At 47.6% G+C, this 24,073-nt stretch overlaps 2 protein-coding genes across 12 annotated transcripts in view; one reads left to right on the top strand and one right to left on the bottom strand.

The window, feature by feature from the left end:
- Positions 1-4,756, top strand: part of UBAP2 (ubiquitin associated protein 2) — a 155,347-nt gene extending 150,591 nt beyond the window's left edge. For all 9 annotated transcript variants that reach the window (XM_075932782.1, XM_075932781.1, XM_075932780.1 and 6 more), the window contains 5 exons: positions 1,104-1,203; positions 1,302-1,409; positions 2,535-2,602; positions 3,663-3,854; positions 4,430-4,756. In XM_075932782.1, the coding sequence (XP_075788897.1) occupies positions 1,104-1,203; positions 1,302-1,409; positions 2,535-2,602; positions 3,663-3,854; positions 4,430-4,525 (564 nt within the window). In that variant the 3' untranslated portion in view covers positions 4,526-4,756. The remainder of the gene's footprint in view (positions 1-1,103; positions 1,204-1,301; positions 1,410-2,534; positions 2,603-3,662; positions 3,855-4,429) is intronic.
- Positions 4,757-9,595: 4,839 nt separating this feature from the next.
- The window catches only part of UBE2R2 (ubiquitin conjugating enzyme E2 R2), a 108,559-nt gene continuing 94,081 nt past the window's right edge, over positions 9,596-24,073 (bottom strand). For 2 of the 3 annotated variants that reach the window (XM_075932786.1, XM_006122995.4), the window contains exons 4-5: positions 23,226-23,360; positions 9,596-12,740 (exon numbers count right to left, since the gene is read on the bottom strand). In XM_075932786.1, coding sequence (XP_075788901.1) covers positions 12,521-12,740; positions 23,226-23,360 — 355 coding nt within the window. In that variant the 3' untranslated portion in view covers positions 9,596-12,520. Of the gene's footprint in view, positions 12,741-16,258; positions 17,991-23,225; positions 23,361-24,073 lie in introns of those variants that run through there. The other variant, XM_075932787.1, reaches the window with a different exon arrangement.

Raw genomic sequence — 24,073 nt, 5'->3', positions numbered from 1 at the left:
AGTGAGTCCAGTAGTATTACACCAGCACCTGGGGGCCAAGTCTGTGGAGTGGAAGAGGCCCTGGGAGGGGAGGGGTGCCCGGGGAGGAGGAAGAACTAGAGGCAGAAGTGCAGAGAGTCTATTACAACTAGCCAATTAGCCTGCCATGAGATGGGATTTTCAGGTCTCTCCTCCATGTCGGTCTTCTCTCCTGAGCCTCTGGGCTCTCGCTCCATGTGTCTCTTTCTCTTCCTCCTACTGCCTCCCCCTCTCTCTCAGTTCTTGTCCGCCTCCTGCCTCTCTCTCCATCTCTCCCCCTTCTGCCTCTCTCACTCTCCGCTCTCCTCTGTCTCCGTCAGGGATGCACGCTTGTCCAGGCCCCGCACCCCTTCGCCTCCCACCATGGTGCTCGGCTGACTTCTGCGCTGCTTAGCCAGGCTGCCGTGCGGGAGCAAGCAGCGCAAGCGTGCTGCATGGGGAGCGCAAGCGTGCTGCATGGGGAGGGCGGACCCCAAACAGCCACTTGCGCTGCTTGCTCCCGCGCAGTGGCCCGGCTGAGTGGTGCACAAGTCGGCCGAGCGCCACGGCGGGAGGCAGCAGCGCCGCCCAGAGGGAACAGCCAGTGTTTCAGAATTAGTCACAGACATTGGGCTACTAGATATATGATGCTTGGATCCAGGCTTTGTATGTTTGTGTTCAAAGTAAATACCAGGCTCCCTGAGTTACGGGATTGGGGACTCCGGTTTGTGCTCTCCTGGCACTGTTGGTTTTCTAAACCTATAAGCTGATCTGGGGTGGGCCTTACCCAGCACCGAGAGCAAAGTGACCCTGGGTCCAGGCTCCTTTCACAAGAGGGGCGACCTGTCATGCTCTTGCGAGGCTGCACCGCAGTCTGGTTGGAAGTTGGATTAGAGCTCCTGGGGCCTGCATCCTGGTCCCGTGCTCAGAGCACTAGGTCCTGCAACTCTGAGTTACTGCAGTAGGAATCAGGGATTTCCTGGCACGCCAAAGCTGGGAGCGGCAGCCCGGCGCTGCCTGCGGAGAGGTGGGCTGATCTTCCCGCTAGAGGGCAGTGGGAACTGGCTTTTGTGCTGGTCTCTAACTGAGAACGCCTTTTGCTCCAGGTACCTCCAGCATCAGCCAAGCAGCCCGGTGTCAGTTTGAACACCGCTTCCACCCCGTTCCAGCAGGCGAGCGGCTATGGACAGCATGGCTATGGAGCGGGTAAGGTTACTCTGGTGGGCCGTGCGTCTAGGCCACTGAATGTCACGTCCCCAGAGCAGCTGGCTCACTTTAGCACCATGCCTTGTCCACCTTGGCAGGCTATGATGACTTGACGCAGGGGACGGCGACCGGAGATTACAGCAAAGGAGGCTACAGTGGGTCATCTCAAGCACAAAACAAATCTGCCGGCACTGGACCTGGGAAAGGTAACAGAGAGGGGGACCCGAGGTGCCCAGGCTCTTGCAGGGCAAGCTCCCAGTGTTCCCAGTGTCAGGTCCACATGCCGACCAGCTGTCAGTGGGGCAAGCCCCACAAGGTTTCTCCATCTCCCGTTCAAAGTGCTTTTAATTTCCCAAATGTTCCTTCTAAGCCAAGGGCTCAGTTTTTCAGGTGGCGTGTGGCTGGTGTCCGTGACACGGGAGAAACAACCAACCGTTCCCTCCGCCCGTGGACACTCGTGTTGAGGCATAGTGGCTCTCCACCAATGTTAGGCCCTGAGCCCAGAGCAGCTGTCTCCTTGCTGAAGTGGTTCATGATTAGGCTCCAGAATCAAAACCTTTTGAGGTGAAGGGGGCCAAGTTTCAGCTCCCAGTTAGTGATTCAGACTCTCTGGAGACTCCATCAAGAATCGTGCCCGCCCGTAGCTGGGCGGCTTTCTCTGCATGCCTTAAGGGACAGAACGCTGATTTGGAAGCTGAAGTTCTGCATGTTAGTGGGACCACTTGAGGCGTGTAGAGTGCCCTACCTGGTCACCAGAGAGCTCTTCCTCAGTACCTGCATCCTCCGCCTTGTTCACATGTCCCTGGGAGCAGTGGGCGCCCAGCCAGCTCAGTCCCTTTGTGCATCGGCCACTGACCTTGATCTTTGTTTCTTGAGTAAGTGAAATGGCTCAGGTTGTGAGCCATGAGTCTAGGGCAGACTGGGAGTGAATGGCCAGCCTCCCAGCGGGCGATGCCCTGCTTGGTTCTGATCCTGCCACGCTAGTTGCTTCAGTAACCGTGGACTGGAGAACCACACGGTGTCTTTTCACAGGTGCCCTAATACAAGGGGCCCACTGAGTTCTCCTCATCTACGTGAGCGTTCAGCGCCCTTAGCTCCTACCTGGTGAGGCGAGGTAGCTTGTGGAGAGAGGGCGTGGGCCAGCAGGCCCTGGGGGCGCTCGCTCCTGCTTTATAAAGGGAGCTCAGAAAATCGGCCTTTGTACTTTCTTATGACTCCTATTGTGAGGAATTAGAGGGGCTGGAGTAGCCGCACAGACGGGGGCAAGGAGAAGAGAGGTTCAGGTCGGGTTGCCTTTGGCTCTTCGTCGTCAGCGGCTTTTTGTTTTCCAGGTGTTTCTGTGACCTCAAGTAACACAGGTGTGCCTGATATCAGTGGCTCAGTCTATAACAAGACTCAGGTGAGGAGCTATGGCTCATTCTTTGAGAAGCATGAACATGCCATCCCATGCCCACGGGTAAGGTGGTCGGCCCATTGGCCAGTGTCATTTCAGCAGGACTCGTCCTCTCAGGGAGCTTCTTGGCTGCTGGTGATCTTTCAGCCCCGCTCCACGGGGTAATCATACTCTGGCTTCTCCAGCAGTCACTTCGCTGATTTGAGAGGCGGCTTCCTCACGTCTCCCTTGACACCACTGCCCCTCTGCATCTTTAGCCTGCTCTTGCCATACGCCTCACGACAAAGGCTGCTAATGTGGACGCGCAGATTCCTGTACGATTGCCCGACTTCCGTTGAGTCCCGGGGCGCTGTCACACGCCTCAGGGCTGCACGGTCCTGCTGCGGGGCCAGAACATCCATTCAAGGCAGACTGGACTGTGTGGACATGCGCTCCTGTCCAGAAACAGATCAGTACTGCTGGCCATTGACTTCCTCTGTTCCTCTTGGGCTGTGTGTGGTACCAGGTCTCTCCATCTTCCACCCAGTGCCGCTGTCTTGTGCTGTCTGCGGTGCAGCCAGTCCCCCGTTCCAGGGAAAGGAAGGGCTGTGGAATGAATGGGGCTAAATACGAATTCCCTATTGGTCTCTGGAGCGTGGAATCCCTGCGCCCTTTAAGTGCCCGCGGGTGGGATCTGCTCCTGTGTGTCTGATGTGCGGGGCTGTACTTTTCTGAACCAGGGCAGCAGACCTCAAGTCTGCTGGTCACCACCAGGTGCGAGGGGTTTAGTCCTGCTGGGAGCTCTTCCGCCATGTTTCCTGAGCAGCCCTGACTGGCTTAAATATTTCCCGACTTGGGGCTGTGCATGTTGATTGCCAAGAACCAGTTGCTCCGCTGCACTGCATGGAATGCGCAGGAAATCCCTGCACGTCTCAAGCCTGTGAAATGGTTTGGAGAAGCCAAGAGGCCGTTGTCTGCTGTTCACAGCAGGTGCAACGTCGTGTCTGTCGTGGGTGATCTTGGGTCACGGGCAATTACAAGGGCACTTGGGGGAGGGTCTAACCTCTTCCCTGTTGCCTTCCCGCAGACGTTTGACAAGCAGGGATTCCATGCTGGGACACCGCCTCCTTTCAGCCTGCCGTCTGCTCTTGGATCCACTGGCCCCTTGAACCCTGGTGCTGCCCCAGGTTATGCTCCAGCCCCTTTCCTGCATATCCTGCCTGCACATCAGCAGCCCCATTCCCAGATGCTGCATCACCACCTTCAGCAAGACGGGCAGGTGAGTGCCAGTCCCTGCTGCTTTGCCGAGGCCCTGCTCAAAGTCACTAGCTGCTCTTTGGCTGATAGTTGTGGCCAAACTGATCCCACCCACCACAGGTTCTCTGTCCTGTTCCTGTCTGCTCTGCCCATTCGCTGGGTAACGCAGGCTGAGCTTCCATGTAGCCAGGGGCGGGGTGGGGGAGATGCATTCCCAACAGGCTACCATGGCTTTGTGGCAGCCTTTCCCTCCGTGCAGAGGCAAGCAGCCCTTGCAGCCAGCACAGTGACACTTTCCTTTCCTGGGCAGGCCACAAAGTTGTTTACAACTGTCACAATGGTTCTGTGACCATACAAGAAATACAGCTAGCAGCAAAAGAAGCCCCCGCCGGTTCCCCTGGTGGCATCCTGGCCCTCCCTGGCAGCTCCTCCGTTGTCCATCCAACTTCAACTTTCTTGGCTTTACATGCCTCTTCTGAGTAGTTTTCTGCAGGCAGGTCTTTTCCCGCTCCCAAGTTCTCCCTGAGGCTTCTGGACAAGGGATCCAGGCCTGGTGGCATCTGCCTAAACGTGTACTCCCTTTTCATTTCTCCCCAGGGTGGATCTAGCCAGCGCAATCAGCCAAGTACCATGCAGCAAAAGTCTCAGGCTACCAAAACCGCCTATGGCACTTCTCCATACTGGACAAACTAAAACCCGAAAAAAGGAAGGGGGGGCAGGAGGAGACTGAGAGAAGAAAAAGCCGATGCCCATTCCTGGAACTATTAAGAGAAAAAGTAACTGCTCAGCCAAACGTCTGTGCGGGGAGAACTGCAGCCAGCCATCTTTGTGACTCTCGCCCGCTTCCTCTTTGAGTTGCTATTGTATGTAATATATTTATGTATGTATTTGTAAATGTAATAGAGCCTAAATGTGGTTTCTGCATCTTTGCAGCCTGTTTTATTTTCTTTGTAGGGAGAATTAATTATTCACTTCCATTCTGCACCAGGGCATCGCCCTTTGTGTTTTATTTAAAGCTCTATAGGCTTTACACTGTCAAAAGACAAACTGTGCCATTTTTGTTGAAGGAGCCCCATTAATTTAACACAGTTCTTAGTTCAGGCAGATGGGAAGGCCTGACCCAAAAGATGAATCAAGGGTTCTGTTGGTTTTATTTTTTTCTTTCAGATGTAGCTGTTACTTTTTAAAAACCTGTTTTGTGGGCCCTCCCCAGCCTCCTCCGCCACCTCTGGTGCAGAACACTAACTCTCGTGGACAGTTTTGTTACCATGGCCACGAGCTGCAGTGTCATCTTTTTATTTCACGATTTTTAAATAAATAAAAAAAATTGGACAGGGTTTTTTGTTTCTCTAGCAAGAGACTTTGGATGGCTCAGTCAGTGTGTCCTGGACACTCCTTGCATCATTAGGCAAAACTATGTAGCGGTTTCTTAAATAAAAGTCTAAGCTGTGTTTTGTACCTTTTCTTGTCCCAAACCACCCCGCCCAGGATACCCAGAGCTAATGGATGGAAACTTCTTATCCCTCCCCATTTTTTTAAATACTGATGGAGGAAGCTCTTGGTCCTTCCTATCCTGCACCAGTACGGTGAATGTTTTAGAAGTTTCATTTCTTTTTAGCCCTTACTCCATCTAATAATAAAGATCTGAGCGTATAACCGGTGTTTGCTGTCTCCATTCACAAAGACACAAGGAGCAGGTGGCTTCTAGAACCCTTCCCCTTCCTGCTGACAAAGGGACAGGGCTGAGGGTGTGGGGTTTTGGGGAGAAGGGGTGAGCGAGATTGCACTGCTTGTGCCTTCAAGGGCACTGGTGCCTGTTCAGGATTGGGTACTTAGCTGGATCCCTGCTAGTTGGATGGAGCGCTGTGCGGATTTGTGAGACTCTACAACCCCATTCAACGGAAGTAGCATCACCCTTCTTCATTGCATTGCCTCCCTGCTTTTTCAGCAGATGGACATCATGCTGGTCCTCTCCTCTGCATTTTGCTCCCCCAGAAATGTAGCTTAGTGGATAGAACTGTTGGGCCTTTTAAAAAAGCTGTCAACATCCAAGGATAAATCCTCCTTAAATGAGAGAAAAAACTGGCCCCATGCTGCAGGATATGCTGGCAGCTCCAGCCAGCATGAATGCACTGGAGCCATTGATCAGAGCTGCCTTCCAAAGCTCTTAAAGGATGAGGCAGGAGCTGCTGCTGCTTGGCTGAAGTCCCAGGAAAGTCACCGGAAATGTTACTGGCTCCTTTTGCAGTGGGGACTCTGTCCTGGCATCTTTCTTCAATCGTAGGATGTGGAAGAGCAGCCTCTGACCGGAGTCTGGGTTTAGCCTAAGGTGGCTAGTTTTGAATCTTTAATACACATCTTACTGTTGCCTTCAGCTCCTGACTATTGCTGGCAGAGGCTGCTAGGGTACAAGCAGCATCTTACTCTAGGCTGAATATGGCCCTGGTAAGCCATGAATACAGAACACTTAAAGGCCAGCTGTCAACCCAACTCTGTTAGCTCTGGATCTAATCTGTGTGCACAAATAAATGCTCGATCAAGGTTGAGCTGCAGTTGGCCAGAGGTGGGCAGCAGAGGCCTTTTGCTGTGTGCTAGACATCACCAAGGAAGACTATGAAGCTCCTGAATTTTAGGATTTACTTAGGGCTGTCTAATTGAGGAATGGCACTTTGGCTTGGTGTTTTCATGGTGGATCTTCAGTTGAATCACGTCTCCAGGACTTATGTACTGCCAAGCGGCAGAACACTCTTGTGCCATAGCATTTTGCCCTGTGCACACTGCATCTTTTAATGCTTCCAGGTGGGAATATGCAAGGTCAGCTTTCTTTCCAGTTACCTCAGTCTGTCAGTTAATGACTCTCCCATAGGAAAAATGGGTGTATGTTTAGGGGCCAAACTTTACAAAGGCAATGCAAGCCTGAAAACTGCTTTTCCTTCAGGCTGCCTCTTCACTTAGGCTCTTCTGCATCTGATTCCAACATGAAGCAGAGAGTGTTCGTGGTTGTAGGAAGTGCTTTCTGGACTAAACCTAGAGACTGGTAAACACTAGGAACCACCAGTTCATGGGAGGTGGAAGGGAGGAAAGTTAGAGCTGTAATTGCCCTGCTGAATGTGGTATTCATAGGCCTCTCTAGGAAATTCAAACAAGTAAAATTTATACAACCTCTGCTTACCAATTCTCATTCAGCAGGCTCTCCCAGCACCATTTTACAATGTACGTGGTGGGTGGAGATGAATGTCACCCACTACTATGCATGGCTCCAACCAGTTTACTGAGCAAGAGGCCAGGTTTGCTCTCCCAGGGCACAAGAAATTGTCTTGAGACCATGGTCCCTGTAAGCTGTGCGCTGGGGTGGCCACATGGGAGAATCAAATGCTGCCCTGCTGATTGATTAGTAGGTGTGCTCAGCCTCGGGTGGTGAATGTAGCATTTATTCTGCACATAGATGGACAAAATAGAGGGACCAGTATTGGGAATCTACACGATGAGGCTATGGCGGTCAAAGAGATGTCACTGGTGGGCTTTGTTTGCTGACCATTATAGGCGGGTGCTAGACAAAAGCACCACAAGGCTGTGCCCTAACCGTGCAGAAACGGGAACAAGGGTTTAGTAGCATTCCACAGTGGAGCAGTGCAGCGAGCAGCTTCCAGCATGAAAGGCTAAGCCCTTCCCTTTTAGGGCAGTGTGGTGCTTTTGTTGACATGACTCCAAGTTTAGAGCTACCTGGCTCCTTCATTTGTCAGCTGACTCAGCTACTAATCGCAATTAAGGCTTCTGGTATATGCACTGCAGTTAGCCACATAATCTAGGGTGCTGTGGGGTTGCAGTAGAGATGTTCGCTGGGCTCAAGCATGGACTAATGCCAACACTGCCAGTAAACCCCACAGCTGGCCCTGGCACTGACTCAGGCTCCCAAGGTTTAACTGCAGTGCAGACTTGCCTTCAAAGTTGAAAGGCAGCAGGTTTTCTGGCACTGTGAAAAGCACTAGCAGCAGCCCTGCCTCCTTGCTACTGTACTGACCAGGCTATAACACTTTGGCTCAGCTAAGCTGGGGGGAATGTAGGTAGTTCCCACACCTGCAAGTCTGTGTTCATATACAGCTTCCAAAGCTGCTGCTTTCTTCACAGGCCCTGCAACAGCTTCAGTTAGTGATGAGTGCATGGGGGTGGCCGACCCATTCCAGGCAACGAGCCAATACAGCAGTGGATCCAAAGAGGCAGGGCAAAGTTGTCAACCTCTCCCCCCCCCCCCCCCCCCCCCCGAAAAAAAGTCTGCCCTTTTAAGAAAACACATTTAGAGGCTTTTTGGCAACATCAGGCTCCTGGCAGCTGATGCCACCTTTATACTCCCTCTTTAAGCAGCCATGCCGGACAGTTCCCCTGCTCCAGTGAGAGCCAGGAGGAACAGGCTGTTTGGGGGGGGGGGGGGGGGGGGGGAGAAGAGGAGGAGAAGACAAGAACCACATGCAGCTCCCCAGCTACAGATTGGCCACAGCTGGACTAGATCTTCTCTCCTGTTTGCATAACAAATTGGTAACTGCCTTTGGCAGCAGCCTGACCATGGTACATAGACATGGAAGTACTCCATTAGCTTTGATACCAATCGAATGTGTCCAATGCAGGGCTTTTGTTTAAAAAAGTCCTAGTACTCCAGGGAAAAAGTTGTTGAGCTCTGACTGGAGGTGCTGGCATGGAGTACCAGGCAGTACCATCTGCCCACAGCTGCACTTATACAGCAGGCACTTGCATGAAGACAGCTTGCTACAGCTCAGAAATACCTCACCTAACAGGTGAACTGTCCTAAGCAACACTTGCATGACGACAGGTCACACGTAGGTATTTGCTCAAAGAAATCGGCCAGTTCACATGAGCACTGCCTCTAATTTTAGCAGGTGTTTAGAACATCAGCAAATTATAGGGGAAGGGACCAGGGAGACAGTTTCAGAACAAGCAGGCAACCCTGGCCCACCACGACACCAGCCTTCTTCAACTATGTCTTGACGTAAGAGCAGACAGAAGCCTAGCAGGGACCCTAGGCCAGTTTCTGTGCTGCAGATTTTTAATGAGAGCCAAGCACTACTACAAATGTTACAGTAACTGCAACAAGCTCTGGCCCTAAATTAAATAAATTTTAATTAATGGAGATTGCCTATCTCCTAGAACTGGAAGGGACCTTGAACCGTCATCAAGTGCAAGTCCTGCTGTGAAGGCAGGTACCACCCTTAACAAATTTTTGCCCCAAATGGGCCTCTTGAACTCACAACCCCAGGTTGAGCAGACCAATGCTCAAACCACTGAGCTATCCCTCCTCCCCATTAGCCCTGGATTAGCAAAATACATTTAGGCAATTGAGACACTGGATTAACACTAGTCTTGGTACCCGGATCGTACTAAGAAAACAAACCTGCATTCTACAAGTGCAGAAATCCTCTCAACTTGATCAGTTACACTTACCCTTTCCACTTCATGGCGCAGTTGGACTAGATCAGCTCAAGGTCCCTCCCAGCCTTACCTTTCGGTGCTAAGAGCAGTTTGCCAATCGTAGTGCTGTAGCTTAGAACACAGGGCATTTCTCCAGTGTCCTCTGGCCATTCTTAAGGATGTTGAGATTTATTTTCCCCACCTTGACATTAATGCTAAAAGCTAACTCACATTTTGGGAGCAGGTTCTAGATCTTTCAACCAGTCTGATGGCTAGACGGACCCTCTTTGGCAATCAGAGCTTTTAACCTATGCAATAAACTGGTCTGGTTGACAGACATAATACAGGGATATTTTTATTTCACATTTTATTAGTAGACAGATGTGCAGAAAAGACAAAATAAACTACTGAAGGAAAAGACAAACACAAAATGCATCAGTTAATCCTTTCTGGTAAATTATATTGAAGAAAAAGAAAAAAACACCTAGGATTTTCAGCTAAGAAAACTACTAAGAAAATCTAGTGCACCCTGCTGGTTTCAGAATGGTTGAAAACTGCACTTTAATTATAAATGTAAACGTCAACATTGGTTGGAGAGGAGGAGTTAAGAAAAAAATACACCGGTCAGGTAAACATTTTCCTCAATCTCTTAAATAGTTTCATAGTCATACTTCGGTTGTTTGTATCTTGAAAAGGAAACCAGCAAGTCAACAAGCGATGACACTGCAGGGGGCAGGAGGGAGAGAAGTTAATCTTGCTAATGTAGGAGCTCTCAGAATAGGTTGTTAAAAAAAGGGTAAAAATCATAATGCATCTTACAACACCAAGCTTGAGAATACAAGTCACTGGAGAGTACACAGTGAAGACTGTCAAAGTACAAGGGAAAGATCCTGAAAGATGCAGTATCCCCAATTTCAAATCAAGTCATCAGCACAAATGGTGTTGCATTGATTGGGTTGTTTGCTTCCCTGTCTTAAGTGACACCCATCCCCTTCACCACCATCACTGCAAAAATAAAAGTGAGGTTAGTTTCCCTAGGAAGCACCAACTGTCTCAACGATTCCCATAGAGTTTGAGAGCTAGGAGCTTGGTTCTTCCAATCTAACTATACTGTACATTCCTACGGGCTTTTAAGAAGCTAGCACACACCAGGTGCTCAATCTGGAAGTGCACATTTCAGACACTCTTGCTTTAGTGGTAACTTCTCTAAATGCACACAGTCGCTAACTCCAAAGTGCTGCAGGAAAAAGGTTTCCCCTCCTGGAGAGCGTGGGTAAAGGTTTGTGGGACTCTGCAGAACCCAATCGACTGCTTTTGGAGAAGTGCTAGCTCCTATGGGAATGCCAAGCATGCAGGCAGCCTGTTAGGTCCTTGCCTCCAGCATGAAGATCTGGGTAGGGGGAATGCATATTTATGCTGGCGGCTGCCTTTAATCAAAATACAACAGGGTGCTTTTTCTGGTCATGTTGTTAAAGATGACTCAAAATGCCTGCTACATCTATCCTTACCTCCCCCACCCTCACAGGCAAAACTCCCACTGACACCAGAGCAGCAGCACGGGCTGCAAATCACCCCCACGCCACTAGAGTAGGGATTAGAAGCTCAGTATACTGAGATGCCATCCTAGCCCAGGGGGCAGAAAGTCGTCCCGAAGATGGACGCAGGGCGCCACCCTGCAGCCGACCCATAAGAGTACTTGATCATAGGTCTGGGATGGGATCTGGGTGAAGCAATCAAATTCTTCAGAAAATTCAAGTCCGGGATGGTCGTAAGCCCGGAGGAGCTCCTGGCCGCCTGAGCTGCCTGAACTTTGCATCTCACTAAAACACGCTGACAGCCTAGCAGCAGCCGTTTCCAAGCCAAAGACACTGAGCTACCCTCCGCCCATGGGGTGGGGTAATACGCATCTTGTTCCTGGCTGAAGCGGTGGCTTGAGGATCAAGGGCTACGTGACCCAAACAAAGCTTGTCATCGGGATCCCCTTTCCCTCTCCAGTAACGAGGCCAGTCTTGGCTTGACTCCGAGAGGCCTGGGGAAGGTTGGACTGGTAGTTCTAGGTCTTGAGGGCCTTGTTGCCCAATGGATTTTTGGATGCTGCCTCAAGCCCCCGAGTTTCCAGCAGCAAGTTGTGGGGGAGAGGAGGGGGGCTACCATTTGCAGGCTCACAACTCTCGTCTCCCCCCTTGCAACAAACCAAAAGAAAGATGCTGAAAGCCAACAGGCATTCCGGGTGCAGAACAGAGCACGTGGCAGCTATGCCCAACGCACAGGCTGGACTCTCGAGGTGTAGCAGCTTGTTGAAAATGGCAGATTCTAGACACTGACTAATACTGGCTGACGGACCCTGCCACCACTTGGAAGGAAGCCGATTTGCCTTCTGAAGGACGTGAAGATTTAAGTTGGTATTTTCACCACTCCCTCCCCACGTGGGAGCCAGCAGCAGAGCTCAGCAGCATTCTAACGAACAGCATCGGTAGTTTTAAGCCCCAACCAATCTGACAAATAAATAGGAACCCAGGGCTCAGTTATACACATGTGAAGCGTTAAGTGTTTATTCAGGGTTCAACATCACACACCTTGTAAAAAAGGCAGTTGATCCTGCCCTCTGGACTCAAGGCTGTCTACTTCCTAACTACAACAGGCTGAAAAGGAGTACTGTACCTTTCAGTAAGAGACATTCCATCAAGCTCAATACACAGCAGCTTACATTCTCTGCCCCAAGCCTTGAAAAAAGGAAAAAACCACCACCACAAAGCTACACAAATGTGCACACGCTAGTATTGTAAATGGAGCAGCTAAACCTTGGCAATTTGCTTTTTTGTGTGGTTTTTTGTTTGTATTTTCTTCCCAGTAAATGCAGCACTTGTGAACTCCTAACGACCCAACTTCCAATGGTTCGTTTCCAGCGTTAAATACATTAAACATCTCAATGCAAGACTGTGTTTAATTAAAGAATCTAAACACAGACCAAACCTGTTTCACCGTGAACGTTTCGTAGAGAAGCAAAAGGGGGAGTTTTTCTTAAAAAAAGAAATCATAATACAGTGATGAAGGGGTTAAGAATGCAAGAATTCAGACATTCTGTGAAGGGTCTCTCTCTCTCCCTCTCTCAGAGGTCCATAAAAAAGAGCAATCAGAGATCCGTACAGCAGGAGACAAGAGTTTGTTGATTTCCCCCGTGTATTTTTTGCTGGACTGTTGCTAGGTTATCACTGCTCCCTTTGGGCCTGAGTCGGCAGGGCAGTACAGGGGTATGTAGGGAGCAGGTCACGACTCTTCGTTGCCAGAATCATCATCATCATAACACTCAGCATCTTCCTCCTCCTCGTCTTCATCGTCAATGTCGTCGTCATACAAGTCGTCATAAAGCAAATCTGAACTGTTGTCATTGGAAGGCACTTTAGTTTTGATGCAGTACTCTGCCAGCGTAGTGGGGACCTTCACACCATCCTTTTCCGCCTCAGCCTTGGTAGCCAAAACCTGTTTCCTGCAAGGCAGAGAACAGAAAGCAGCAATGTGATCACAGGTCTGGATTCCGAGGGGGTGGTAGTTTTCACTTCCAAACACTTGCAGAAAAATCGCCCAGAAGCAACATAACCCTGGTCCCTGGCACAGACACAATGAAGTCATTTCAGCATGCACATTCCATAGGAGGCCAGCAGTTGAGTCAGCAAGAGCAAGTGCAGCAAGAGCATAGCAAGTGCAGCTAAAACGCAAATTTGTTTTCCTCCAATCACTGGTTCCGTCCCAGTGAACTCTACCACTCCAGCAACACAAGGCAGTGTACTGTGACGGTCAAATATTAGTAACCTGCATAAGCTAGTCAGAGGTAGTAAGTTTCACTGCGTTAATCTTCCTCTTTCCAAAAAAAAAAAAACAAGATGACAAAGTAGTTTCCTCCACTGGGTCTGGCTGCCAAGTAAGTTTCTCAAAGCATGTAAGTCCCACTAGAAGTGTTAGGATAGATTTCAGAAGTGCTTAGCATTGCTGTGCTCCCACTGAAGTAAATGCAAACAGAGCTAAGGCAATGCCAAGTGCCTTTGAAAAGCCAGTCTAAGTAAACGTTAGCTGCCTTGAACTACAGCTAGTCCTTTCTAGCAGCACTGTTGGGAAGCCCGATGCGGGTGTGTAAATAGTCGCTTTTACAGAAATACTGGCAGATTAACCAGCTGATATCTAGGGCTCGGCCTCTGATGCGTCACACGCCCTTTGCCTTCTGCACATTTCGCTGAGGAAAGGCGCATCCATCTCATTCTTATACCATAACATTTTGACCTAAAACCAGGGAGGCCACTTCAACTGGTGCGAGTTGGAGCTATATGACTGTACATGGGCAGCGGCTCTTGCCCCAACAGGTATGCAACTACGAGGCTAATTTAACAACCGTCAGTCAGCTGCAATTCAGACTCTTCAACATATTCTTCAAGTGCACCCCAAGTAAAGTGCAGCATCTGTGCACATCTAGTCGCTGCCAGCTGCGTGAGGGAGAATCCTACACAAAGGCTCTGGGAACTAACTAACAAGAGGGCCTTACTGAAGAACCGTTGTAAAGGCAGTAACTAACGACTTCTAAGAATCACTGTTCTACATGAACGACAGGCAGCATTTTAATCAGAAGTTTGAAGTAGGGATGTAAGAGTGTAGTTAATTAACCGATTAGCAAAAGCTTAAAGGTTAATGCTAGAGATTACACACATTTTTTCCCCTGTCCCACTAGTACATTTTCTAGCAGACTGGCCAGCAGCCTGGCTCAGTCCCATCTCACAATGGGTCCAGGACCTACCCCTGCTGTGGCTCTGCATTTGAAGTGTATTAGGAAGCCAGGCAGGCAAACAGCCTGGCTCATGCCAGGTCCAGGAGCTCAGACCCCCTTAGACAGGGGCTGCTGCCACCCCATGCTGCTGCCTCTGAGAGGCAGCGGTGCAGGGCGAAAGGCAGCTGGTCCGTGAGGGGAGCTGGTTTTTAAACTGGTTCCCCTTGTGGATCAGCTCCTGGTGGCACCTGATGTTGCTGCCTCTGGTACAGTGGCTGCTGTTCAAGCCCCTGGGAACTATAGAAGAGTCAACTAACCAATCAGAACTCATGAGGTTACTCTACCATTCAATTAACCAATATTTAACATCCCTAGTTTGAAGCAGATTTTGTTAAGTAAGGTTACAAAATACACAAACAGCATTTAAAATACACAAGGGACAGGAGTACAGCCTCAAGGGAATATGTGAATCATGGAATTAACAAAATCCCAGTAGTAATGAATTATTCACCAAGCCACCATTCAGCCACAACAGGAAAGTTAACCAGACAGGGATTGGTCAGTGGCCAAAGGACTTTTGTCAGATTGTCTCAGTATTGTGCCAGAACAAACAGAGAAGTCAAAAGATATGTGGACTGTTTTATATCAGCAGTCAGCATCAACAGCAATCCGAGGGTGCTAGAATGGGGACTTCTACCCCCAAGAGAGAAACTCATGAAGTTCATCTTCCAAAAGAGCCAAAGTAGCCATCTTCCAGAAATATTCAGGCTACAAGTGACAACTTATTTGCATTTGCAGTGTTGTCGGTCCCAGGACAGCAGAGTGAGGCAATCTCTTTTATTGGGCCAGACTTGTTGGTAAGACAAGCTTTCAAACTACACAGAGCTCTTCTTCAGGTCTGGGAAAGGTACTCTGTGTCGCAGCTAAGTCCTAGGTGGAATAGATTGTCTAGCATGTCCTCGCTGCAAATTAAGCCCGTTCCCTCTCATTCTGCCTTTAGTGGACATACAGAACAGTTGATCACTATCCTTTATAAACAGCCCTTAACATACTAGAAGGCTTATCAGGTTTGCCGCACTGCCCCTAGTCTTCTCAAGACTAAACGTCCCCAGTTTTTTAAACCTTCTTGCACAGGAAGGTTTTGAAACCTTTTATCATTTTTATTGTTCTACTCTGGACACTCCCATCTGTCCACATTTTCTCCTAAAGTATGGCACAGTACCCCCACTGAGGCACCAAACAGGGTAATTCTATCTGTGTCTTACACACACCACTCCTGCTAATACCGCCCACAACCATATTAGCCATTTCTTTATTGCTGCTGCATTAAGTTGTTGGTTCATTCAATTTGTGATCCAGATAACCCCTAGATTCTTTTCAGTAGTACCACCACCTCGTCAGTTCTTTCCCACTGTGTAGTTACACATTTGATTTCACCTCCAGAAGTGTAGTACATTGCACCTATTTTTATTCAAATTTCATCTTGGTGATTGCAGACCAATTCTCTAATGTGTCAAGGTCACTTGGAATTCTAATCTTGTCCTCCAAAGTATTTGCAAACCCTCCCAGTTTGATACCTGCAAATTTTATATGGACTACTCTCCACTCCACTATCCAAGTCACGTATGAAAGTAATGGCTACTACTGTACCCAGGACTGACCACTGTGGAACAACACGAATTATGCTCTCCCCGTCTGACAAGCCATTGATAACTAGTCCAAGTACAGACTTGCAACCAGTTATGAAATTTACTGTAAGGTGGATGCATATCAACCATGTTTCCCTTGTTTGCGTATGAGAATGTCACGTGTGACCATCAGGAGACCTTATTAAAATCAATATATAACACATCTATAGCTTCACCCCAGCCACTGGACCTGTAAGCTTGTCAACAGTAAAGTAAGTTAGTTTGGAATGGCTTGTTCTTGACAAGTCCATACAGACTATTCCTTATACTGCTATGATCATCTTCAAGGCACTTAGTAATTCATTTTTTCCCCCAGTATCTTTCCAGATATCACTAATTAGTCTAATTCTCTGAATCGACGTTGTGCCTCCATTTTAAAGATTGGTACCATGTTTGCCCTTCTCCGGTCTTCTGGGAAACTTACAAAAGCTTCCAAATCTCATGGAGGAGGATTGCTAACAGTTCTGAAATTCCTGCAGCTAGTTCTTTAATTATTTTAGGATAAATTTCAGTAGGCCCTGCTGACTTGAATGCATCAAACTTATGTAAGTATTCATTAGCCTCTTTCCTCCCTGTTTTGGCTTTTTCTCCCCTTTGTTGATATTGTGTTGAGTATCTTATTAACCACCATTTTAGCGAGACGGCTGCAAAATAGACATTAAACATCCTAGCTTCAGGATGGCATCAGTTATTAGCTCCTCTCTCATTAAGTGGATAATCTACAGTTTCCTTGATCTTTTTCTTGCACCTAATTTAAGAATCTTCTTTCCTTCATTAGGTATAGCATTTCTGATTTTGCCCCTATACGATATTTTTGGCAGACATCCTTGGTGATTCATTTTTATTACTACTTTTGTAGGATTCCTTTTTGAATTTCAGATCATTAAAGAGCTCCTGATGGAGCCATACTGGGGTCTCTATTCTTCCTATCTTTTCTTCACATTGGAATAGTTGCAGTCATACTTTTAATATTCAGCTGACACTCTCCTGGCCTTTATCCCTTAGATTTTCTTCCAATAGAATCCTACCTACTACATCTGAGTCTACTAGAGTCTGGTTTTTTCAAGTCCACTGTTCCTTTGTTGCTGCTTTCATTCTTTCCTTTGAATCATGAAACCTCATCATTTCATCATCACTGACACAAAATTGCCTTCGATCTTCAGAGTCACAGCCAATTTCTCCCTGTTGGTCAGAATCAGGTCTAACTTACTGGTCCCCGATTTCATCCTCCACTTTCTGAAACAAGGAGTTGTCCAAGAACTTACTGGAAGTGTGTTTTGCTATGTTACTTTCCCAGTAGATGCCTGGGAAGGTCCATTAGTAAAAAGTCTTCCATTAGTAACAGGCCTTGTGTGTTGGATATTTCTATTTGTTCTAGAAATCCTTCAGCCACCTTCTGATTTCCTGGTCTACAGTAGAACTATTCCATGAAGTATCCCCATTCTCTCCTCCCTCTTATGTTTATCCAGACACTTTCAACTGTTCTGCCTCACCTTCAAGAATATATACAACACTTGTTTTGAGGTTCAAATGGTGTACAATGCAATACCACTGTGACAGTTCTCCCGTCTATTTTTTATGAAAACTGGCTTATGAATACACATATGCATAATAGATACTTTGGATAAAGTCTCATGTAACTTATCAACTTTAATGTTAAAATCTGCTGGATCTGTATATATTTTGTTGCACGTGTGATTCTTGAAGTTAGAAATATGTAGTATGAGACTGTTTATAATTTTAAGTATGCTAATGAGAGCCATTACTGATGCTCCGCTCCCTCCATCAAGCCTTAATGACAGAGTGATTAACTTAACAAGTTGTAAACAGCTTTGTTTATCCTTCAAGTCCAAAGGTAACTGGACTATAAGACATGTGACCATGCCACCTGGTACTGTGATTTCTTTGACCCAGATAGTTTTCCATGGAAGGGAGAATGTAGAACAGAAGATTCCTGCCCTGGGGAGAAGACTATTTAAGCAATGGGAAGCTATAAGGTCTGTCTTCGGCTGGTGTGACACTCTAAAAGAGGGCTGGGGTCCCAAGTCAGAGTGAAAAAACTATCTTTGACCTGAAGATCATGTCTAGAACAAGAAGTTCCTCACCTTGTGTATTAACAATGGTTCTTCAAGGTGTGTGTCTCCACACAGGTGTCGGTGCGTCCTCGTGCAGGTGATCAGAGATTTTTACCCTAGCAAGCGTCACACACAGCTGCTCTCTCATGCTACTGCATCTGTTGTTGTATGCGCAGCGCAAGTCCCTCCATTCCTTTTCCTCCGAGGAATCCCTTAACAGACTCCAAAGTAGAGGAGAGGAAGGGAGGGTATGGAGCACACCTCTTGAAGAACTACTATCATTACCGCACAAGGTAATTTCTCCTTTGAGTAGTGTCCTTGTGGGTGCTCCACTCAGGTGATTACAGCTGTACATGCATTACGTAGAGATGGGCTTTGGAGTCGTGTCTGAGAGGTGGCAAGGACAGCAGTGCCCATGCAGGTAGATGGAATTAGTTCCCATTACAATGCATGGTGCTACACAAAGGTATGATGGGAGGACCAGGTAGCCACCCAGCAGATGTCTAGGAGGGGCACATTTGAAGAAAGGTAGTAGATGTCGCCATTGCTTGTAGTGAATGAGCAATGATCCTCTAGGGTGCACTTATTGTGGAGCTTGTAACAGGTGGATAAAAGCAGATATCGATTTTGATATGCGCTGCATGGACATGGCTGCTCCTTTGGAAGGTAAAGTGGTAGATATAAAAAGTCTCAGACATTTGAAATCTGCATTCTATTTGGACAGTACAAAGCACAACTCAACTTACATCCAGGATGTGCAGGATTGAGTCCTTAATGGAGTTAGGAGGCTCTGGATAGAAAGTGGGTAAGTATATACTTCATTAATATGAAAGGAGGAAACTACCATCGGTCGAATTTTGGATGCAGACATAAGGTAATCGTATCTCTTGAGAAGATCCACCATGTAAGGTGGATCCCGCCATGAGGGCTGCAATCTATCCTACCCGTCTGGCTGACGTAATTGTGACTAAAATGCCACTTTCACAGTCTTATGGTGAAGAGCAGGTTGTTACAGGTTTGATGGGAGGCCTTATCAGGGTTTTCAGGACAAGTGGTAGGTCCCTTGGTGGTACTGGCAGACTTAGGTCAGGTGCATCTTGCATAGGCCAGAAAGAGTGCTTCGTAATAGTGTGAGCACACATGGAAGTACCACCCACTAAGTCACAAAAGACTGCAATGGCTGCTAGGTGAACCTACTATGGAGCTGATTGACAACCCAGCCTCACTAATGTCCATGAGATATTCGATAACAGCAAGGTAGAGTGGTTGCAGTAGGTTGTAATTGACACTACTACCACTCCTGGAATTGCCACCGTTTACTCTGGAAAGTATCATGTAGAAGGGTGACAGCTATTCAACAGGACCTGTTTTACCCTGTTGGACCCGGTAAGTTCTTCATGTCAGAACCATGGAATAAGTCTGAGCGCCCGGGGATTGCAGTGGCAGATTTGGGACAGAAGGTTGGGAATGACTGGGACAGGTATCGGTTTGTGGCTCAAAAGGTGCTGAAGGTAAGGGAAACATGGTTGCCTGGGCCAGCATGGGGCAATCAGGATTACTGTTGCAAGATCTGTGCACATCTTGTGAATTACCCTGGAAACTAGGGGAAATGGTGGGAAGGCATACAGAAGTGGAGCTGTCTAGGGTAGGAAAAATGCACCCCCCTCCCCAGTGAACTCCTGACATCTCCAGCTCTGGAGCAGTGCTATGGGCACGTGTAGTTGGCTCTAGTAGTGGAGAGATTGTTGGAAATCCCCATTGATGAAATATGTGGAGGAGGATCATGGGGTTAAGCTCTCATTCATGTTCTGAAAAATGCCTGCTCAGGCTATCCACCATGCTGTTAGGATGGCTTGGCAGGTACCTTGTTAGTGTTACGTTGTTTGTTATGCACCAGGTCCAAAACTGTATTGCCTTGGCACGTAACAAGCATGATCAGGCACTCGCCTGTCGTTTGTTTTGTTTTGTTTTGTTTTGAACCATTTCAGGGAGTGATGTCCGTGAGAAGAAGAATGGTTTTGCTGTGAATTATCGGAAGCAAGTGGAGGCGAGTATTGTGAACCACTCTGAGCTTCAATATGTTGATTTTCAGGCACGTCTCGCACTGTGATCACCCTCCCTGGACTGTACAGTGACCACAATGAGCACCCCAGCCTGAGAGGGATGCAGCGGTGGTTAGCATGCAAGACGAGTCGTGCTGTTGGAAAGGTACTCCCGAGAAAATTGTGCAGGGATCTCCACTAGTGGAGAGAGGCGAGTACTGGAGGGGGGGGGGGGGATTGCTTGCTCAGGCTGTGTTGATTCAGCATGTACACTGTTGCTAGCCATCCCTATAAGCAGCACATGTGGAGTCTTACAAACTGTCCCATGTATGTGGTGGCTGACATATGCCCCAGAATTTGAAGGCATGCACAAGTGTTCGTGAAGAGAATGTGCAATGTTGCTCTGAAGAAATTGCACTGGTAGATGGGAAGGATGGCCTTGGCTCTGATGGAATTCAGCAATGGAAGGGTAGAACACGATACTGGTAATGACCCTCTACTACTGTGAATCTGAAGAACCTCCTGTGAGAAGGAAAGACAGTTGAAAGGATGTGGAAATAGGCATCTTGAAGGTCGAGGGCTGAGAACCAGTCCCCCTTGTGCAATGCTGGTATGCTAGTCCCCAATGTCACCATCTTACATTTCTGATGGTAGATTAATGTGTTTAGTTTTCTGAGATTGAGGATGGGCCTCCAACCTCCTGTCTTCTTTTGTGTAAGGAAATAGTTTGAGAAGAATCCTCTCCCGTGAAACTGGTTCTATGGCCCCTAAGTTGAGAAGGTTTTTTTTTTAACCTCTGCTTGTAGCAGGTACTTGTGAGAGGGGTCCCTGAACAGGGATTGAGAAGAGGAAAGGGTAGGGAGCATAGACAGGAAGGGAATGCTATAGCCCGATCTCTCAATCTTGAGGACCCATTGGTTCATGGTAATGAATGGTAAAAAGGCCATAGACGGTGACCAAAAAGATGGAATGACTGCATTGGCTCTAGGCGGGGAGGTTGCTCAGACCCTTGACCACACTTTAAAAATTGCGACTGAGGTTAGAATCATAGAACACTGGAACTGGAAGGGACCTCGAGGTCATCAAGTCTGCCAGTACCATCTAGACTATCCCTGATGAACATCTATCTAACCTGCTCTTAAATATCTCCAGAGACGGAGATTCCACAACCTCCCTACGCAACTTATTCCAGTGTTTAACCAGCTGACAGGAAGTTTTTCCTAATGTCAAACCTAAACCTCCACTACTGCAATTTAAACCCATTGCTTCTTGTCCTATCCTCAGAGGCCAAGGAGAACATTTTTTCCCTCCCTCCTCTTTGACACACACTTTTAGACAGCAATTTTCAGGTATCATGTCCCCTCTCAGTCTTCTCAAAGGACCTTTGTTGTTCTCTTTGCAAGGGGGTGTCTCATGGCCTCTGATATGGTGCATATTGTCTCCTTTTATTGAGGAGTATACATCCCCAATGTGTGAAGGGTTGTGTGGGAGTTCTTCATTGAATTTGGCTGCAAACAGATGGGTTTTATTAAACAAAGTCCTCTGGTTTGCAGATCACGCAGAATCTCCAAAGACTGTAACTAGGTAGTAGGGCACATCACAACAGCTGTGGCTGTCGCCCTAGCAGCCGTATATGCCACGCCGTGAAGGAGCAGCTTGAGTCGATACCATCATCTCCACCAGTGTTGAAGAGGAGACATCCAACTCTATCTTCAGTGCTGGGTGGGAGCCCGTACCCATCAGTGTGGAAGAGCTCAATGTATGCTTCGTCCCAGACTCCGCTCTCTTAGCCAGTGCCACTGCCCCACTTAGCGGTGCTGGAGGCCTATAGAACCGGGAATGGGTGGTGCGGGATGTTGTCAGCACCACAGGCAGTGACTGTACTTGTGAGTCCAGGGCAGAGATCATAGAATCATAGAATAATAGGACTGGAAGGGACCTCGAGAGGTCATCGAGTCCAGCCCCCCGCCCTCAAGGAGCTCTTTTCCTCAGAGTCGAGAGTTCTGCCGGTGCCAATTTCTTTGAACCTGGCAGTTGAAGGGACTCCATAATATATTCTTTAGTCTCATCTTATCTCAGTGCTAGCATTTCTACGCCGCATGGCCTTCGCCCAGACACCTTATGTAGGAGACATGCTCATCTGAAATGGCCGTGGGGCCCCTGCAAGTGTCACATTTCTTGAATCCAGGGGAGACTGGAATTTTGAGGAGGTTGGGGTGACGGGGAAAGAAAAAAAATGGGTTTCTCAAAACGGGTTGGTCTAAGAAAAAAATCAAGGTGACTAAAAAGAACTGAAAATATTCAGAAAAAATTCTCTCAGGAAAAGTCACACTGCTAAGAATCTCAGTCTTCTACCGATGATGGTAGGAAAGGAACTGAGGGACTCATGCCGCACGTGCAGGCAACTGTGCCTGTACAGTGTGTGAAGGCACTGCTAGGGTAAAAACCACGGATCGCCAGCATGAGGACTCACCAACACCTGAGGGGAGCACCCACAGGGACACCACGTGAAGGAGAACAGCTGTTTAGGGTAAGAATCTGCTGGCAATAAGTTTTAGTGGATTAGAAGTGTTTTTTCATTTTATAGTACTTTATTTTGATCTGTTTACACTTGCAACCACTTAAATCCTGCTGTTTGTACTTCATAAACTCTTGTTTACTATCAAGCCCAGTGTAAATAATTGTTATCTTTAGGGGTGCGGGGGGGGGGACAGACAGTGTGCAACTCTCTCTTTCATTGATAAAGGCAGTGAACATCCTCATGAGCTTTGTGTAAAACTTTTACCCAGAGAAAGACTGATTTGGGGTTTTGATCCCTTTTGTGGGTTGGTTTCCTGGGTGCTGAGTCCTAAAGCATGAAGTGGTTCAGTGTCCGCACTGTGCTTCAGGGGGTGGGGTTGGTAACCACAATTCTGTGGCTTGTCTGGAGAGACCAGAGAATCTGGCCCAGCAAGACAGAGTGGTGGGGAGCCCCAGAGAGCAAAGTGGTGGGAGTCAGTGGTATAATCAGTACAGCAGGGAACAATCCCAAAGGGTCTTCTATGACTGCACCCCTATCACAACCACCTTGCCCCCCATCCTTCCTCAAGAAGCTGTTATCCGCAACATCAGTATTCCAATAATGAGACTCATCCTACCAAGTCAGTGATATCCAGCTGTTATAATTTATGTGTTAACGTCCAATTCTTCCTGTTTATTCCCCATACACTTTGCATTTGACTGTACACAAAGATGTTAAGCAGATTTCCCCACTGATTTACTCATTGCTCTTATGACCCCACTGTAATTTTCTATCGCCCCTTCAACATCTAGCTCCATTAGCTTCAAGCTCAGGCAGTTCTAAAATAAGTGGTTTTAAAACGTATATGTAACAAATTGAATTGCTACAGCGTCTTCTACCCAAACAAACTTTACCTAATGATTTCAGCATACTCTTTGTCTTTTCCTTTACTGTCTCTCCATTTCCTGAACATGACTGATGCATCCACGTTGGCTGGAGAGAAAGTGTTGGGCTCATTAAGCAAGGAGATTACACTCAGTAGGATAGTCCTGGGGGGGAAAAAGAGCAACATTAAGTTACACAGGTTAAAGCTAAGCACTCACAGATCTATGGTATAAGTCTTCAAGGTAAATTATGGCTGTCATTTCAGGAACATATTTAGAGCTGAAGCAAAATGCGGGACAATGTAGCACTTTAAAGACTAACAAGATGGTTTATTAGATGATGAGCTTTCGTGGGCCAGACCCACTTCCTCAGATCAAATAGTGGAAGAAAATAGTCACAACCATATATACACCAAAGGATACAATTAAAAAAATGAACACATATGAAAAGCAGACGGACACTTTTGGCACAGCCGCTATGTACATTGGACAAACATCTCAGACACTTTGCCAAAGGATTAATGCCCACAAAACAGATCTCAGACAAGATCAAAGAAAAAACAGTTTCTTGCCATTTTAACCAGAAAGGACACTCTCAATGACTTAACCACCTGCATTCTGCTACAAAGACCTTTTACATCTGCACTTGAAAGGGAATCCTCTGAACTGTCATTCATGTTAAAATTCGACACTCTCCAAAAAGGAATGAACAAACACTCGAACTATCTTACCCATTACCAAGATAGCTTCCCCAATTATCACCTCTAATACCATTAACTCACAAACATCCCACTCTTCCCACCTCTAATATCAATTCAGACACTTACCTTCCTTCCTTCCCCCCCCCCCATCCCCCTCCTGTTCTGAAATGTGATTTG

The sequence above is a fragment of the Pelodiscus sinensis genome, chromosome 6, assembly GCF_049634645.1.
Source record: "Pelodiscus sinensis isolate JC-2024 chromosome 6, ASM4963464v1, whole genome shotgun sequence".
NCBI lineage: Eukaryota > Metazoa > Chordata > Testudines > Trionychidae > Pelodiscus > Pelodiscus sinensis.
Note: the sequence above shows the minus strand (reverse complement) of the source record. Positions and strands in the feature narration are given on the sequence as shown.